This window comes from Rhinichthys klamathensis, unplaced genomic scaffold (assembly GCF_029890125.1).
Source record: "Rhinichthys klamathensis goyatoka isolate OS25496 unplaced genomic scaffold, OSU_Roscu_1.1 h1tg000291l_1, whole genome shotgun sequence".
Lineage (NCBI taxonomy): Eukaryota > Metazoa > Chordata > Actinopteri > Cypriniformes > Leuciscidae > Rhinichthys > Rhinichthys klamathensis.
The window spans coordinates 139,448-156,734 of NW_026606810.1; the positions used below are offsets into that span (position 1 = coordinate 139,448).

The following is a 17,287-nucleotide window of genomic DNA, read 5'->3' on the forward strand; positions in this document are numbered from 1 at the left end:
GTCTCATTAAGGATAGCACTACAGTCCTCTGTAAGCCATGTTTCAGTAAGAAACATAAAATCCAAGTTATGGGATGATATAATATCATTTACCAAGAATGATTTGTTGGCAAGGGATCTAATGTTAAGTAAGGCCAATTTAATAGATATAGTGGGGGATCCTAAACTGGTGGGTTGGCGTGGTACAGTTAACAGATTAGACTGATTTATTTTATTAGTTACACGCTCATCACGATTCATTCTATTTCCAATCATCACAGGAATAGAAATACCGGGTCCTAGCTTATACTCAACACAATCAGCAAAGTTATTTTCACAATGGCAGGAACCCGGAACACATCACTTAGTGTGTTTTGTGCTCTGTATAGTTAATGGACAAGATGCTTGACGATGTGGCAGTTGTCTAAGCGCTCGTTTTAAAAAACGGGGTGGGGAGGGACAAAGAGTAGATCGAGGTTTGCTCACTTTGGTTAAAACTAACTCCCTCATAGATGGATGTAATGAAGGAGAGGAGGGTGTATGTAATAGTTGCGGGGGATGTGAATGAGGTAGAAATGATAGTGAGAGAGTTGGGTGTTGTTTTGCCCCTTTTTTGGCGCGAGGCAAATTCTGAAAGCGATTGTCTGTAATTGGAGAAGCTGGGATGAGTGAATGGATAATCTGCCTGTGAGTACTGTCCTTCTTACATGTCTTATTTGAGAAAGGCATCCCAACATCATGACGTATATTAGCACCAAGCAAACGGCACCCCATGATATTTGGATGTACCCCATCGGATCTAAAACGGTCTTTACAGTTCCAGAAGATATTAAAATTGTCAATAAACCTTATCCCATGGTTGAGGCAAGCCGATGTCAGCCATGTATTCAGCCCGAGGAGTCTGCTAAAAGATTCAATTCCTTTTCCCATAGTTGGAATGGGACCTGAGATAAAAACTTGTTGTTGGAGATTAATTATTTCCTTCAATAGCAAAGAGAAATCCTTTTTTAGGATCTCAGATCCCGTTTTCCTTTGTAGAATGTCAAAAGACCCAGTGTGGATAATAATTTGCATGGTGCTTGGATATGTGGAGAGAACAACTGGCAACATTTCTGTTAGCTCTCTAACCGATGTATCAGGCATTGTTAGATTTTCAGTCTTTGCCATTCTGATATGTTTGGTTATATCATCCCCAATCAAGATCGTATCTAACTTATCCGTAAGGTTAGCAATGTTTCTTCTTTCGCCCATACTATCAATAGTTTTAGGGCCATTCCTTAGATTTTGTTTGGACCTTGTGCAAGTACTGTAGTTAGCGTCCCTAGGTTCATTTATAGACATTTCATTCTGAGTCAAAGGTTCGTACCTATTTTGTAGCACGATTTTTGGCGGCGATCTGAGGACGGGCGCTCTCATTCTTGATTTCCCGTTTGACTTATCCCTGCGTCGCACAACATCAGACCAGGTCCCTGCTGGAGTTGACGCCTTCGGTCTAGCCCCGTACCTGTGCCAAGACGAGCCACCGGGGAAGTTCGATTTGAAAGCCTCCCCGGCCAAACCAGTGACATCAACACATGTGCTGGGGAAAACGTCAATCAAGTCCGTGACAGAATGGTCTAGATTGGAGATACCGGTAAGCTCTTGAATATCAATCTGAGTGAGTCCGTTATCTAGTGGCTCAAGCCCTAGATTAGCTGCCACAGAGTCAATAAATCGTTCGCTTTCCCGAATTTTGAGCTGCGTTCTCGTCTCATTCATCCGTTCGCTTTCCCGAATTTCGAGCTGCGTTCTCGTCTCATTCATCCGTTCGCTCTGGAGTAGTTCAGATTTATTCACCAGTTTTCTTAAGCTTTCTGGCCTTATGGTAGCATGTTTTGCTATATTAGCATTAGCATTTGTTGGTACACTTACTGAGTAGGACCCATTATCTGACCGGAGAAGCACTCTGGTGATTAGATCTTCTAGGCGATTAATCCGTTCCTCCAACAGCTGTTTTAGCTCTTCCATCATAAAAATCTTCAAAAATCTTCAACACAGAATCACAAGACTACTGTACAGCTGATGCTCGTTTGGCTCTCTCTCAAACTTTTGCCTGGAAGTTCACAGTAGGTGAGGCAGGTGGAGAGAAGAAGGTGGAAACTTTGTGCAGTCAGTCAGTCAGTGCAACTCAGCACCATGATCTGTGCCACTCTGATTTGCCGAGATAATAATTTATATTATTATTATTTTTTTATTTTAATTTCTAAACTCCTCCTTCGACCCCTTTAAACTCCCTTGCGGACCCCATTGAAAACGTTTTCAGGAGCCGTAAAATAGCGGTTGTGCGAGGAATAGCAGGAGACTTTTTTAAAAGGATATTTCTTTTGTGTCCAGCAGAAGAAATGTGTACAGTTCGCATTTTGAAATGGAACTTCAACACTGCATCTGCATAGTGTTGTAGAGACTTTAAGGATGAACCAAACACGAATTAATCTTTCTAATCTCTCATGGGATTTATTCAAATGTGATTCAGCATTTCGGATCTGAATACCACATTCCAAAGTCACAAGACTGGCTCCAAATTGTCTAGAAAACCCCCCAGAGAAGACTTTTATGGCCCAAGAGATAAGCCTAAACAGGAAGAACGTTGTCACTGTCTCATCCTTAAGCAAGACAAAGCTGCTCAAAAATGGTGAAACAGGCCTGACCACCAAGGGGCCTGACAACCTTTGACCTCCCTCAGCACCACCACTGCTGAGCAGGACAGCGATGTAAAACAGACCACGCTTTCACGGAACGTGAGAGACTTACAGACTTCACATATCAAACCAATTAAAACTCACGCAGAACAATGCTCCGTGGACTTAATCAAACATCATAATTCTTGTTGTTCCTACAATTCATGTTTGTATTATGCGTAGATCACATATAAATCATGTAATTGTGATATAACTGTGTGTATGGATGAAAGAGTATCGTGCTTCCAATCAAAAGAATCGTATGTCTTTAATTCAAAAGGTGGCTTGTTTGAAATCTGTGTAAAATGTTTTGTATGATTATAATAATCTATAATGTTTAAACTGGGGTCTCTTGTTCTCTGCTAAGTGCTGGAACCCAAGCAGATCCCAGATAACGATAACTAGGAACTCGATCCACCTCCCACAATGATGCCATTGTCTCATTGGTCAGAATTCTCCAAAAGAGGTCGGACTAACTTTAAGTTAAAGACCCGAACAAAGGAGTTAGAGTAAGAGTTAGAAAAAGAAATTCGGTTCAGAGAGCAGTTCGGGGTTTTGAGTTCGGTTCGGTGTTGAACTAAGTTTGCGCCTCTCTCTAGCAACAGCAAGAGAGTGTTCCTGTTCGTGCTTCTCTCTGAAAACACCAAAGAGCGTGTTCGCACGCTTCTACATCGACCAGACCAAATTAGACCAGCAGACAAATAACCCATCAAGATCGGGGTTAAAACAGCTCATTCAAGCCATCTAACTCGTCTTACTTTCATTTCTTCCTTTATTTTCTTGTTTTCGTAAAAGTCTCGGTTCAAAGTTAAGTTGCTGCGAAGTTCGTTTAAACGTCTCTCCTGCAACGCGCTTCAAACTGTAAAGACTCTTATTCGCCTGCCAACCACACGTGACCGGCTGTTCAGAAACTTCCATCCAGGCACTTCAAAGACAACCAGCCACACGGACCCGGTCGGGAAACCCCTTTGACGAAGCACCGCAAAAACGGAACTCCCTGAGCAACACAAAGACAAGCAAGTAACTTACTCCAGACTCTAACTGACTGGTGCTTTAAATGTAAATTGAATAACCTGTCTAAGAAACGAAGGTTTAAATTAATGCTTGGTGGTTCGTTCAGGTCATGTCTTACAAAGTGCATCTCACGTGAAAACTCACTCTCTCTCTCTTCCTCTGCGCCTTGTATGAATGCGTGTGTGTGTGATTGTGTTTAGACCTTAGTTTTATGTGTTTAGAATAGTTAATAAAGTCGTCATTATATTTGAAAAGATATTTGCCTTGTGTTGTGCTTGCACATTTAATGTCTTGTACTGTCGATCTAAAGTTACCTTGCTAATACATAGTGTTTCACTATAGATTGGATATTCATATCTGTTGCCAAGGTTATAATTACGGCCCGTTCAAATGAACTCTAAACGAGTCATTTGCTCGGTTCCATAGTGATTCGGTCAAGATTCATTGCAAATCGATGAATCATTCCTTTTGAGCTAAATTGGCCTTCCGGCCCCCTTAAATACATTTTATGTATATTATTATTGTGTGATTCGTTACAGTGTTGACCTCATATACACGCATGAACCAGTGTCTGAAGCGCATGTGAAAACACGGCAATCTTGATTGGCTACTGCAGTCAGGTTAGCTAGAATAGTCCCTATACTGTGGGATTTTTATTTTTGTTAAATTGCCCCAATAAAAAGAATAAAAGCAATATTTTGCATGGTTTATTTATAACTGACTATAAACTGACACAGATCAGTCACAATGTGGAATAGCCAAAAATACACAGACAATGTTGCTCACTTACTAATGTATAATTTTAATGACACCAACAATGAAATGTATAATAATAATAATAATTATTATTAATAAGAAAAATAAAACAGTAAATACATGCAACAGTACATCTTTTGTTTCACATTACATGTGTAGAGGCAATTTGCTAAAACAGTTTTGTTTTAGAAACATTTTTTACATCCAACAAAAATTAGTGAGCCACTTTTCTATGATAAAGGAGTTGCTTTACTATTGACTAAAATGGCTCACAGGTAAATTAGGCTCATTTTAAAGCAGACTTTTTAAGTCACCATGAAATCAAAATTGACTGTTCTTGGTTTTTTTTTATGAAATATTGCCGTATTTATTATAAATGTTTTATCTGTGCACAGTCATTATATAAAAAAAAATGTATGTGCCCCTGTGCTCTCTTAATCTATAATCCAAATAGCTTCCCCTCTTGCAGCATCTCTTCTCTTCTTTGATGATACTGTGAAAGCGGAGCAACCTGTCACTCACATCCAAACAGCAAACAGCAACCATCCAACAATTCCAGATGGACAAAATCAATGTCGCCCTAAATTTCACTCTGATACACATCACAATAGGGAATAAACTACTATCGCAACTTCCGTTTCATGCCGACTTAAAAAAAAAGTTAAAAAAAGATTTACCAGTAACATTCACAACAATGCTCAACATGCATAGCAGGCTGTATCCTGCAATAAGCTAATAGAGATTTTAAAACTTGTGCTGAGTCGTCTTTCCATCCATGTTTTTACATTAAATCAGTTCGTTACTCCTAAGCCAATGCCACAGAGTTAGGAGACTTGCACTTCCTAATGTAATGAAAATGATAATCTGGGATGGTCGTGTTGCCCCAGAATGATTTAAAACGGCAGGGGTGCACCACGTGATATTTGTCATTCCTCCAGTACAGCTATAAAAGGAGTTAAGGGAATCCATTCTGTGATAAAGTCCATCTGATCTATCTGTACAGAACTGACTTCCCAGTGCTGTAAGAGAGCTGAGAGTTTTCACACATGTTGGCGGTGAAGAGCCCTTCCCAACTGTTGCAAAAGTGCTGTTGGGAGTGCTGGTGCTTGTAGCCATGGAGGCTCCTGTTGCAAATAAATAAATATATTTCAGAATCTGATCATAAATAACCATTAAAAAAAATCTATTTATTTATGAAAATCTCACCAAGTATTAACCATTTCTTCAGGTTGTTAACTAAAGGGTAACTGCCTTGTCCACAGAAATTTCCAGAAAAGTCATCCAGGTCGAGAGCCCATACAAACGCACCTCCAAAGCTATGTTCCTGTAAGTATTTTATCTTAACAATACAAGGCAGTGCTGTTATTTGTCATGTAAAATAATCTTTAAGTAGACATAACAGTATTACGTGACTTAATTGAAATTTACCTTAATCTCAAAGCTCCTTAGATTGTCAAATCCCACCCAGTCACTGCCTTTAACAGAAAAAGGAACTTTCTGGTCTTCAATCCACTGTACTACGCCACCATTTAGGAAAAGACATATCTTGAAAAAAGAAAATATTCCTTAACTTGATATCACTGACAAGTATTTGCAAGCCGTTAGTTTCTGTCCAGAAATGATGTTTCCATTTACTTCAAAGTAAGACCACAAGCCCATCTCTTGTGTATAAGGTCCAGGAGAGGCAAAGTTATTGGCTGGAGAGGAGGTGAGGATGAAGGAACGTCCATATGTGGCAAAGCCCATCAACAACTTCTTGGCAGGAGCTCCCTGGAATCTCCAGTATTGTAGGGCAAAATCCTGCATGAAAGATGAAATTATGCAAACTACACACAGTACCAAATTAAAGTTATTCACTGTCTTGAAACCCATGTGCTCAATGTCAGTCACTGTGCTTACGGTGTTTGAGTTAATATTTTCCTGGTCATGGACAGCACTGTACAAAGGACTGTGATGTCTCACAATGCCATCTTTAAACGTATGGAAATCAAATGTCTTGACACTAATAAAGTCCAAATACCTAGAAAAAAAATGTTTCCACATTTTTAAACTGTTTTCAACTGCCATTTTTAAAATGATCATAAGAAAGGATAGACATGGAATGACATGTTGTTCTTACTTTGAGATCTCTTGAATATTGTAGCTCCTTTCAATGACTTCTTTCTGTGCTGAAACAGTTGCTGTTAGAATCAGTCTCGCATCTTTGTGTGACTGGCCTTCAGCTAGAAATGCCTCCAGAAGTTCCTAAAGTTTCACCAAAGTTTTTTGGAAAAGGGTTTTATTTAGTCCTTTAGCAAGTTGTATTTTTGGCTTGTTTAAAAGCATAAACCTCAATACATTTGGTAAGATTTTAAAAAGCCAATTGCCAATAAATTGCCCAATTATGGTTTGATTTCCATCCTTGTACACTATCGTTCAAAAGTTTGTTTTTTTAAAGATAATACTAATACTTTGATTTATCAAGGATGTATTAAATTGATCAAAAGTAACAATAAAGACCATTTATAATGTTACAAAAGATTTATATTCCAAACAAATGCTTTAAACGTTCTATTCATCCAATAATCCTGAAAAAATTCAAATAGAAAAGTTATTTAAATTTTAATAATATTTCACAATATTACAGGTTTTACTGTATTTGATCAAATAAATGCAGCCTTGGTGAGCATAAGATACTTTTTTTTCTTCAAAATCCGTTAAAAAAATTCTACTGACCCCAAATGTTTGTACAGTATAGTGTTAAATTTAGTGTTACATTTATGTACCACTAAAATTTTACACAGATAAGGTGTCTCTCTGACCTCTTATGATCCATTGGAAAACTCTTGCAACCCCATTTGAAAACATATTATTAGTCTTAACCTTGCACAGAAGAGTGAATTTCAACTTATCTTCCGGACGCGTCTCTGGAGTGCCCTTGTGTTCCCAGTCCAAATCCAGCCCATCAAAGTTATACTTCCTCAGAAATTCTATAGAAGACTTGATGAATGTCTGACGGTTTGTCCAGTTGGACAACATATTGGAGAATCTGGTGTGAACATGAAAATGTATGGCTGCTTATTTAACTGGTAATGTGGCTTACAAATATTTCAGATTAATTGCAAACTGACCTTTTGAATGAAAATGAAAAGAAGAAAGCTTTTATATAAAAATGGTATGTTACCAGTAGAGGGCAACTTTTACTCAGAAACACAGAAGGAACACTTACTGGCTTGAATCTTGGTCCCTGACAGACAACAAGGTTTTCAACTGAGGATTTCTTTAGAAATGAAACAGACATTTTATGAGCTCTTTGTCACATAGCAGAACATTTGACAAATCAAATATAAATAAGACTAGAAACATGTAGCATGAGCTACAAACATACTTGTTCTTAAGTGCATTGAAGGTCGAATAAAGGGCCACATCATTCCACTCACTTGCAGCTATGTTATTGGCATAGTTTATAATGGCAAATGCATAGATCAAATGAGTACACAAGTTCGGGTCCACATTCTCGGGAAGGTATCTAGCAGTTCCTGCTCTGTACTGAGACCAGTTTGGGAAGTAACACACCAGTCTTGAACAGGTTACTGAGAAACCGAGTATAAGATACAATATGTCAGCAGTAATTCTTTGGTGATGTAATTTGAATGAATAATCTTTCACACAGTGAATTGAAAATCACCTTACCGAACTGAAAGAGCAAATTCAGGCCTGACAAAAAAGGAATAAGATCATTTGATGCTTTTACATTAGATAAATATTTTAAGAAATCAAAGACAAAAATACCTGTTAAATGCGTTATTCCCCTGTTCATTTTGTTGCTGCACATGTCCCTTTAGTTTTGAGTGATGGGGAACTCCGCATGAAGGGGTGGGGAGAAATACAGGGAGGGCTAAACACAACATGACACTAAATGTCAGCTAAGATTTTTTCTGGCCAATAAAAAAACAGGATTTCTGTCAGATTTTTAAAATGAAGAGTTTTTTTCTTTGACAAACACAATGAGATTTAGTGTATCTCTCATGGTGGAATCATGGTGTGTATGTCCATTCCCTTGAGGCTGTTCACAATAGATTGAAATGGAATGCTATTCAAAACACTTGAGAATACAATGAAAACTTTGTGCTACTTTATTGACCTGAGATTGTGAGGAAAAATGCGAATGCATACATCTTACAAATAGGCCTACATTTTATAGTAGCCTAAATAAAAGTGTGCTAATATTTAAAGCTCTTCACATTCAAACACAAACACCATAAATACGGTCTTATCTTATCTGGTCAGATACTTGTTACTGTACCTTATCATAAAAAAACAGATCCTAAGTGACCTATTTTCAAGTTCACCTCAAGCTCTGTACCATTATTACTTTTACTGAAACTAAAAACTAGTGTCACTAAACTACAGTATCGTTGCTTAAGTCACAGAATTTGTCATCGCAAACATGATATGTTTCAGGCCAGTGGAAATTTGCCATAAAGATGTATCACATTATCCCCAACAGCTGTAGGATGAACTGACACATTGCTTCTGTAAGATCATACAAGAGCACTATGAGGCTAGATATCTATCAGCAACTTCTTGCTAATATTTATGATAGTATGTACTCAGTGTTTCACAAGACAGTTCCATCAGGTCACTGTTCAATCAGATAGGGGTACATTTGTTCTTTTACGTGTTTTTGGTGACGGGTGTGTCTAGACAAAGACAAGGGTCCAGACAGGGACAAGGGACATGGTGCCAATGCTGTGATGAAATGAGCATAGCAATAAAATTAAGAACAAAATCACTTGAGCTAGCACGCCTTGACATCCCAGCTAGGAAATATGTTCTAATGGTGCGTTCAAGTCCTCCTGGGAAGTTCGTACGTACGAGGTGGGAAGTCGTGTTTGCGACGGCAGGCGCGTTCAAGTCACTTTCGTCGGAGTAAGATGGCGGAGTACTTTCTCTTAATTAATTACACAAAAATACAATAAGGTTCTTAAACTCTTGTTCTAGAAAATGAAGAACAAATAAATTGGCATCAGATGTACTCTGTTTTTTTAATGTTTTTAATTAATTTATGAAGCCACTGCCGACTTTATCGTTACATGTTGCATTGTTATATTATAATGTCATATTCTGTGCAAGCAATTAGCTTAAAGGGTTAGTTCACCCAAAAGTGACTACAGTGGCTCAATCTTAAGTTCATCAAGCGACGAGAATACTTTTTGTGCGCAAAAAAAAAAAAATAACGACTTTATTTAAACTATTCATTTCCTTCTATGTGGGCCTCGAGTCAGTTCACTAGTGTAATAGCGTAAGCTTCTGTTGTTGTACGTCACACGCATCACGCACATGACCAGAGTCGGCCAATAGTGAGCCTACGTGTGACGTAGCTCTACGGAATCACACTACGTTAACTGACTCGAGGCCCAAAGAGAAGGAAATGAATAGTTGAAATAAAGTCGTTATTTTTGTTTGTTTTTGCGCACAAAAAGTATTCTCGTCGCTTGATAAACTTAAGATTGAGCCACTGTAGTCACTTGGACTATTTTAACGATGTCTTTAATAACTTTTCGAGGCCGGCAAGTTCAATCCCTGAAGAAGCCTATGGACTAGTATGGAGGAGTGATCCAGCTCTCAGATTTCATCAAAAATATCTTAATTCGTGTTCCGAAGATGAACGAAGGTCTTTCGGGGTTGGAACAATATGAGGGTGAGTAAATACTGACAGAACTTTCATTTTGGGGTGAACTAACCCTTTGACTGCGCTGTAAATAGAAAATATTGACAATATCACTGCCTAATATTTAAGTATTGTGGTATTCCGCCATGTTTCTCAGTGACACGCCCACAACTCGGAAAGATCGGGGAAAATCCCTAGCTCCCCACTGGTATGTATGACATTGTGGTGGCGTTCAAGTGCGTTCAACTCGTAAATATGATCTATACGAGATGACTTGAACGCACCATAAGAACGTTTTGCTAATGCTCATATTAACTTATGAAACTCTATTTCTGAATCTTCTCTGGATGTTCAAATTGTCTAGTTATTATATTAAGAGAAAACATTCCAATTGATCATTTTGCAAATATTAAAGTTACTATTGAATGTTCTCTGAAATGTTCTCAATAATGTTGGATGAACATCCAACTGAAACGTTTCAGAAAACGATATATAAATAACGTTGTTGTGCTAACGTTTAGAGAACATTATTTCAGACGAGACCACTTTGGCAAGTTTACTTGAGTTTATTGAACACAATTTATCTTTGGCGGTATGGTTCCTTATGGGGGTTCTTGCTCCATAATTAATGACATACATGGCTTTAGCATTAACCCCCCTATGGAACCATCGGCTTGGCAATAAACAGATGATTAAGACAGTTAGTAATGTCTTTAGCTGTGGTTTAAATGTATCAGTGAAGTCCGGGACGTCTATGCCATGAGGGAGGGTGTGTTTCTCATGATGATGTCCGTGACTCTAGGACTTGGAAGCCGTGATCTGAAACAAAGAAGACATCAGCCAAAAGGTGCACAGAAAAATGCTTGATACTTAGTGGTCAGAGTGGGGGGGAGGGTTGCGAGCAGTTTAACCATATATCCCAGGCGGAAGTGCCGCGTGTATATCCTTCCGGTCTAATTGGAGAACGGTAGTGGTTGGAGCGATTTGACAGCTGACCGCGTCAGCTGATCGCAGCCTATGCCTACGTGGCCTGTCTGAACTAACGCTGTGCTCGATTAAAGACATAACTTTGAACAAATATTTTATTAACATTACTAGAAGAATGTTTGTTCATAACTTTGAGACATCCTTGCCAGAATGTTAGTCAAAGTTCTGAGAACGTTTCCTGTTAGCTGGGACAATATAAAAGTATTAATACTAATATTAATAAAATAAGAACTAATAAATTGTTTCTACCATATATGTTTTGATTGTTTGATATTGATTTAGTTTAGTATTTATGATCTGATTCATCATACCTCCCTCTTTATTTTGATTTATATTTCATTCTGGAGGAGATATATTGACATATAAATATTTATTTCATTCATGGCAATGTGCATTTTAATATAACAAGTACTGTCTTCTCAAAAAGTGTTTATCCTGCAGTGGTCACACATGTTGTTGGTTCAAATTATACTTTCAGATTCAGATTTGTTCCGTGCCTCCTGTTTTGTCCCAGGGCCCATGAATTTTAACAACCCTGTTAAGAAAAAATGTATGTTTTGTTGGTTATTTTTTGTATTATATTATTTACATGTTGTATTATTTATTAGTGTCATATCCACCATTATTTATAGGCCCATTACAGGCTCCAGTACTCATGTAAAATGTTTGGTATTTTCATACAAACCCAATATTAAAGTCACCATCAAATCAAGATTGACAGTTCTTATTTTTTTAATATATGAAATAATGCAACGTATATTACAAATGATTTATCCTTGCACATCATCTTTTTTTTTATTCACATGCCCTCATAAACTTTAATCAAAATAACTTTCCCTCCCTCTTGCAGCAACATCTCTTCTCTGATGACATGTTTACTGGCGTGAGGGCGGGACATCCTGTCACTCACAAGACATCACAGCAATAGCAAACCACAACCATCCAATCAATTCCCAATGGACAAAATCAAGCCCCGCTCGGATATGCCACAATAGGGAAGAAAAGGCTATCACAACTTCCGTTTCATGTCAAGTTTAAGGCCTGAAACATACTTTTTGCAAGCATGCGAACAGAGATGAGATGGTGCCAATATGTAGAATTAAGGACACAAATAAATAAATCATTTTAAATGCACATTTTAAATTACATTGAAAAAATTTTTGCGAGTTGCCTTTCTTTGTCAATTTTGCCAATTTGCTTTTTTTGTCATTTATATATTGAAATATAGCTTATTGACAAAGTTTATCAGCAAGAATAAATAGCAGTTGACCCAGAAGAGAAAACTGACTGTAAATTTTGATATTAACGCTTATTTTCCACTCAGTTAGCTTCTCCTTGCTCCTGAGACTTAGTTTGCGCTCTGAGCTAACCCAGATTATTATTAGTGTTAGATAAAATAAGGACACTGAAGAGGGAAGCTGGAAGAATCCGGTGGTTAAATCATGACATACTGAATTCATTTCAAAGGCTCCACTCCGAGCCGTTCATGAACACTCATTTTTAGCACACCTTTAAGCTAAGCTTTTAAAAACCCGGACACCAATATTTTGACAATGAAAAGATTTTGTATGTAAGGTTAGGATCATGATTTTTCAGTAGTTCTTCCAGATTCGCACTTGTTATTGTTATCAGCCTTCATATTTCATCAGGAATAAAATACATTCTTTGTGCAACCAAATCCAGGCCTGTAAGATAAATGACACTGAATCCTCTTGAAACGTGCGTTGATGCTGACAGCTTGACATGAGAAGAAAGCAACACAAAAGAGGAGAATTCTGACCTCATAGTTTCATCATGCAGGAGGGAATCAAAACAAGATAGAAGTAGGTAGACAAACACTAAATGTGGTTATATTTAGATTTTAGAACCAGAGGAAAAGTAGAGTATACAGTGGGAGGTTTATTTCTCTTAAATGAAGAATTCTATCTCATAAAACACTTTATTTAGAGACACTTTATTTATGCAATGAAAGCATAGAATTCATCATAGTACTGCATTCAAATACTAGTTAAAATGAAAGCTGTAGATAATGTGGTGACCAGATTACTGAAATGAAAACCATTTCCTAGTTCAGTGGTCAAAATGTCATTGAAATCTCACTTGTCATTATCTATGAAATAAAAAATGGGGACAATAAATTTGTCATTGTATTTGTTTTTTAATTGTTGTGAGTATCATAGACTAGTATTATAACTGATCATTATTGCGGGACTGCGTCGATACGACCCTTTGGAGAACGCCCTTAGCGTAACGCATCTGAAGTATGAATGAAACTAATCCAATCCTGATTGGTGCTGCTTCATGACATAACATGTGACGGCATACACGGAAGCTACAAAGGGACGCCGGCACACAACAGAGTTAGCTTGTTGCTAACTCTGCTTGTTGCTAACTGCTTAGCTTGTTGCTAACTCTACACTCCTGGCCATTATGCCAGGATTCTATTTGTAGACTTTAGCTCTGCCTTCAATTCAATGTCACACCATGATAACTAAACTTCACCACCTCCATGCGCCACCTCTCCTTATTCGCTGGATTCATAATTTCCTCAGTGACAGACCACAGGCAGTAAGGGTGGGAAACACCACATCCACCATCATCACTGTCAATATGGGAGCCCCCGAAGGCTGCGTCCTGAGCCCCTTTCTCTACACTTTGTACACCAATGACTGCATTAGCTCTTCTCCCATTACAACATACTTCAAATACGCTGATGACAGCCATACTCGCCCTTCTCTCTGACACAGAATCAGTTACTATCACGATAGAAGATGCGGAAGCAGAATGCAAGTAAAACTCGTTTAATGGTGTAACACACACAGTCAGAGTACACACAACAAGCTGGTGACGCAGGGACAAGATGGTCAGTAATCCAGAGTGAAGTGCCGTGCGATGAGGTGATGAGATATCCAGAAGTGTGACGAACCGAGGAACCAGACTGGAAACAGGACAAGACGTTGACGGGAACAGGATCACACCCGGGGAAACATCAAGCAACGATCTGACAAAGAGAGGACAGTTCAGTGAATATTTAAAGGTGAGAAGATAGGCAGCAGCTGGGGAGGTGATTGCGATCAGCTGGATTGCTAATCGACCTGATCAGAGTGGAGCCGCCCACTCACACACACCCACACATCTAACAACAGAAACACAAGACTAGAAGGAGACAATGAATTTATAAACCGTGACAGTAACCCCTTCCCTAGGAACGCCTCCTGGCGGTCCCAGGCTCCCCTACCTGTCGATTGTAATCATCAATAAGGGAGTGATCCAGGATGTCTCTAGCAGGTACCCAACTTCTCTCCTCCGGACCGTAACCTTCCCAGTCCACCAAGTACTGGAATCCGCGTCCCCTCCGCCTAGAATCCAGAATACGGTTGACCGAATAAGTGGGTTCCCCTTCTACGAGACGCGGCGGGGAAGGAACCGGGACTGGCGGATTAATGTGAGAGTGAAACACTGGTTTAATTTTAGATACATGAAAGACGGGATGAATCCTCCTGTTCACTGGAGGCAAGTTGAGGCGGACTGCCACCGGACTAATGATTTTGGTGACAGTAAACGGGCCAATAAATTTTGGGAGCAAGTTTATTAGAGACGGAGCGGAGAGGAATGTTCTTAGTAGAAAGCCACACTTTTTGACCGACGACGTATACGGGAGGCATCGACCGGTGGCGATCGGCCTTGGCCTTGGTGTGGCCCCCACCTGGAGTAGAGTCTCACGGGCTCTAGTCCATGTACAGTGACACCTCTGGACGAAAGCGTGAGCAGAGGGAACCGCGACCTCGGACTCCAGACTGGGAAAAATAGGTGGCTGGTACCCTAAACTACATTCAAACGGAGACAGACCCGTGGATGACACTGGTAATATGTTGTGGGCGTACTCCACCATAGACAGTTGTTGACTCCATGAGGAAGGGTTCTTGGAAACCAAACATTGCAACACCCTTTCCAAATCCTGGTTGGCTCTCTCGGTTTGGCCATTGCTCTGGGGATGAAACCCTGAGGACAGACTAACAGTCGCTCCCAGTAGCGTACAAAACTCTCGCCAAAATTTGGACACAAACTGGGGTCCTCTGTCGGAGACCACGTCTATCGGGAGGCCATGTAAGCGAAAGACGTGATCAACGACGCTATCTCCTTAGCTGAGGGCAATTTGGGTAATGGAATAATGTTTGCCGCCTTCGAGATTCGGTCCACCACAGTTAAAACAACCGTGTTACCTGGGAGGGTGGGAGGGTGGGAGGGCGGTGATAAAATCTAGAGCGATATGGGACCAGGGTCTCGAAGGGACAGGCAGCGGTTGAAGTAACCCATCTGGGGGTCGATTGGAAGTCTTACCAGTGGCACAAACCGAGCAAGCCAAAACAAAACTGTGAATGTCACGAGCCATGAGTGGCCACCAGAACTGTTGCTTGACAAAAAAACTAGTGCGATTAACTCCTGGATGACAAGCCACGTTGGAGGAATGACCCCACTGAATAACGTCTGACCGTAACCCCTCCGGCACAAATAAATGATTCGGTGGGCCACCGGGCGGAGGCGTTACCCCTTCTAGGGCCGTTCTGACCCTCGATTCGACCTCCCATACGAGTGTGGAGATGAATAGATTCTCCGGCAAAATGCACTTGGGAGTAGACGGGCGTTCGGAGCGATCAAAAATGCGCGACAAAGAATCGGATTTGATGTTTTTAGAACCCGGGTGGTACGAGAGAGTAAAATCAAAACGTCCGAAAAAAAAGTGCCCACCGAGCCTGCCTGGAGTTCAATCTTTTAGCAGTTCTGATGTATTCCAAATTCTTATGATCGGTCCAGACGATAAAAGGTACCCCTGACCCTTCTAACCAGTGACGCCATTCCTCCAACGCTAACTTGACTGCCAACAACTCTCGGTTACCAATGTCATAATTACGTTCGGGAGGGGATAATCGATGTGACAAAAACGCACACGGATGCATCCTGTTGTCTGTGGTAGAACGCTGGGATATCACTGCACCTACCCCCACCTCTGACGCATCGACCTCCACCACGAACTGACGTGATGTGTCAGGGGCGATGAGGATGGGAGCCGAAACGAAGCGGCTTTTTAGTTTGGCAAAAGCTGCTTCAGCAGCGTCTGACCACCTGTACGTAGTTCTGGGGGAGGTCAAGGCGGTCAGAGGAGCGGCTAGTTGGCTGAAATTGCGAATAAACAGCCGTTAAAAATTGGCGAACCCCAGAAACCTCTGTAGGGCCTTACGGGATTCTGGACTTGGCCAATCCACCACAGCCTTAACCCTCTCAGGATCCATGCGAATTCCCTCAGTCGACACAATGAATCCTAAAAACGGAACAGACTGTGCATGAAAAACGCATTTCTCCGCCTTGACAAAAAGCCCATTCTCTAGCAACCTTTGGAGCACTCGTCGGACGCGCTATACGTGTTCCTGGAGAGAAGATGAAAATATCAATATGTCATCCAGGTAAACATATATGAACTGGTAAACCATATCTCTCAGCACGTCGTTGACGAGTGCCTGGAAGACTGCTGGGGAGTTGGACAACCCGAAAGGCATGACCAAGTATTCAAAGTGCCCCCTAGGGGTGTTAAAAGCAGTCTTCCATTCATCCCCCTCCCTGATGCGAACCAAATGATAAGCATTTCTTAAGTCCAATTTACAATTTAGTGAAGATAGATGCTCCCTGCAACCTCTCGAAGGCTGAAGACATCAACGGCAAAGGATAGATATTCTTTACCGTGATGCTGTTCAACCCTCGGTAATCAATACAAGGTCGCAGTGATCCATCCTTCTTCCCCACAAAAAAGAACCCCGCCCCCGCTGGAGAAGAGGAAGGGCGGATAAATTTCGTTGCTAGAGAATCAGAAATATATTTCTCCATAGCCTCCCTCTCCGGGACAGAGAGCGAATATAACTTGCCTTTAGGCGGAGACTTACCTGACAATAAATCTATGGCACAGTCATAGGGACGATGCAGAGGGAGAGAAGCAGTGGGAGACTTACTGAACACCTCCTTCAGGTCTAGATACTCCGAGGGCACGTTAGATTAATCCACTGCCTCCTCCTGAAACATAGAGACAACAACAGACGAACAAGCAGACACCAGACAGGACTCAGAACATTTACTACTCCACTCCAACACAAATCTCTGCTGCCAGTCAATTCTTGGGTTATTTTTGATGA

General features: G+C 40.3%; 1 protein-coding gene and 1 long non-coding RNA gene across 3 annotated transcripts; one reads left to right on the plus strand and one right to left on the minus strand.

Annotated features, from left to right (window-relative positions):
* The first annotated feature begins 4,298 nt into the window (after nucleotides 1–4,298).
* On the plus strand, nucleotides 4,299–4,528 carry LOC130103601 (uncharacterized). Its single transcript, XR_008809382.1, has 2 exons — nucleotides 4,299–4,370; nucleotides 4,482–4,528. It is a non-coding gene; the product is annotated as an uncharacterized LOC130103601 (long non-coding RNA).
* A 553-nt stretch (nucleotides 4,529–5,081) lies between these two features.
* ovgp1 (oviductal glycoprotein 1) lies at nucleotides 5,082–8,311 on the minus strand. 2 transcript variants are annotated; one of them, XM_056269880.1, is made up of 11 exons: nucleotides 8,237–8,311; nucleotides 8,138–8,161; nucleotides 7,833–8,037; nucleotides 7,674–7,724; nucleotides 7,328–7,493; nucleotides 6,585–6,709; nucleotides 6,365–6,485; nucleotides 6,101–6,265; nucleotides 5,894–6,010; nucleotides 5,672–5,804; nucleotides 5,082–5,589 (listed from the first exon to the last, which is right to left on the minus strand). In XM_056269880.1, exons 1-11 carry the CDS (start codon nucleotides 8,277–8,279, stop codon nucleotides 5,252–5,254), a joined length of 1,488 nt encoding a protein of 495 aa, XP_056125855.1. In that variant the 5' UTR covers nucleotides 8,280–8,311; the 3' UTR covers nucleotides 5,082–5,251. The 2 variants fall into 2 exon arrangements, with proteins under 2 accessions (XP_056125855.1, XP_056125856.1); XM_056269881.1 differs by having other exon boundaries at nucleotides 5,083–5,586.
* Nucleotides 8,312–17,287: the final 8,976 nt, after the last annotated feature.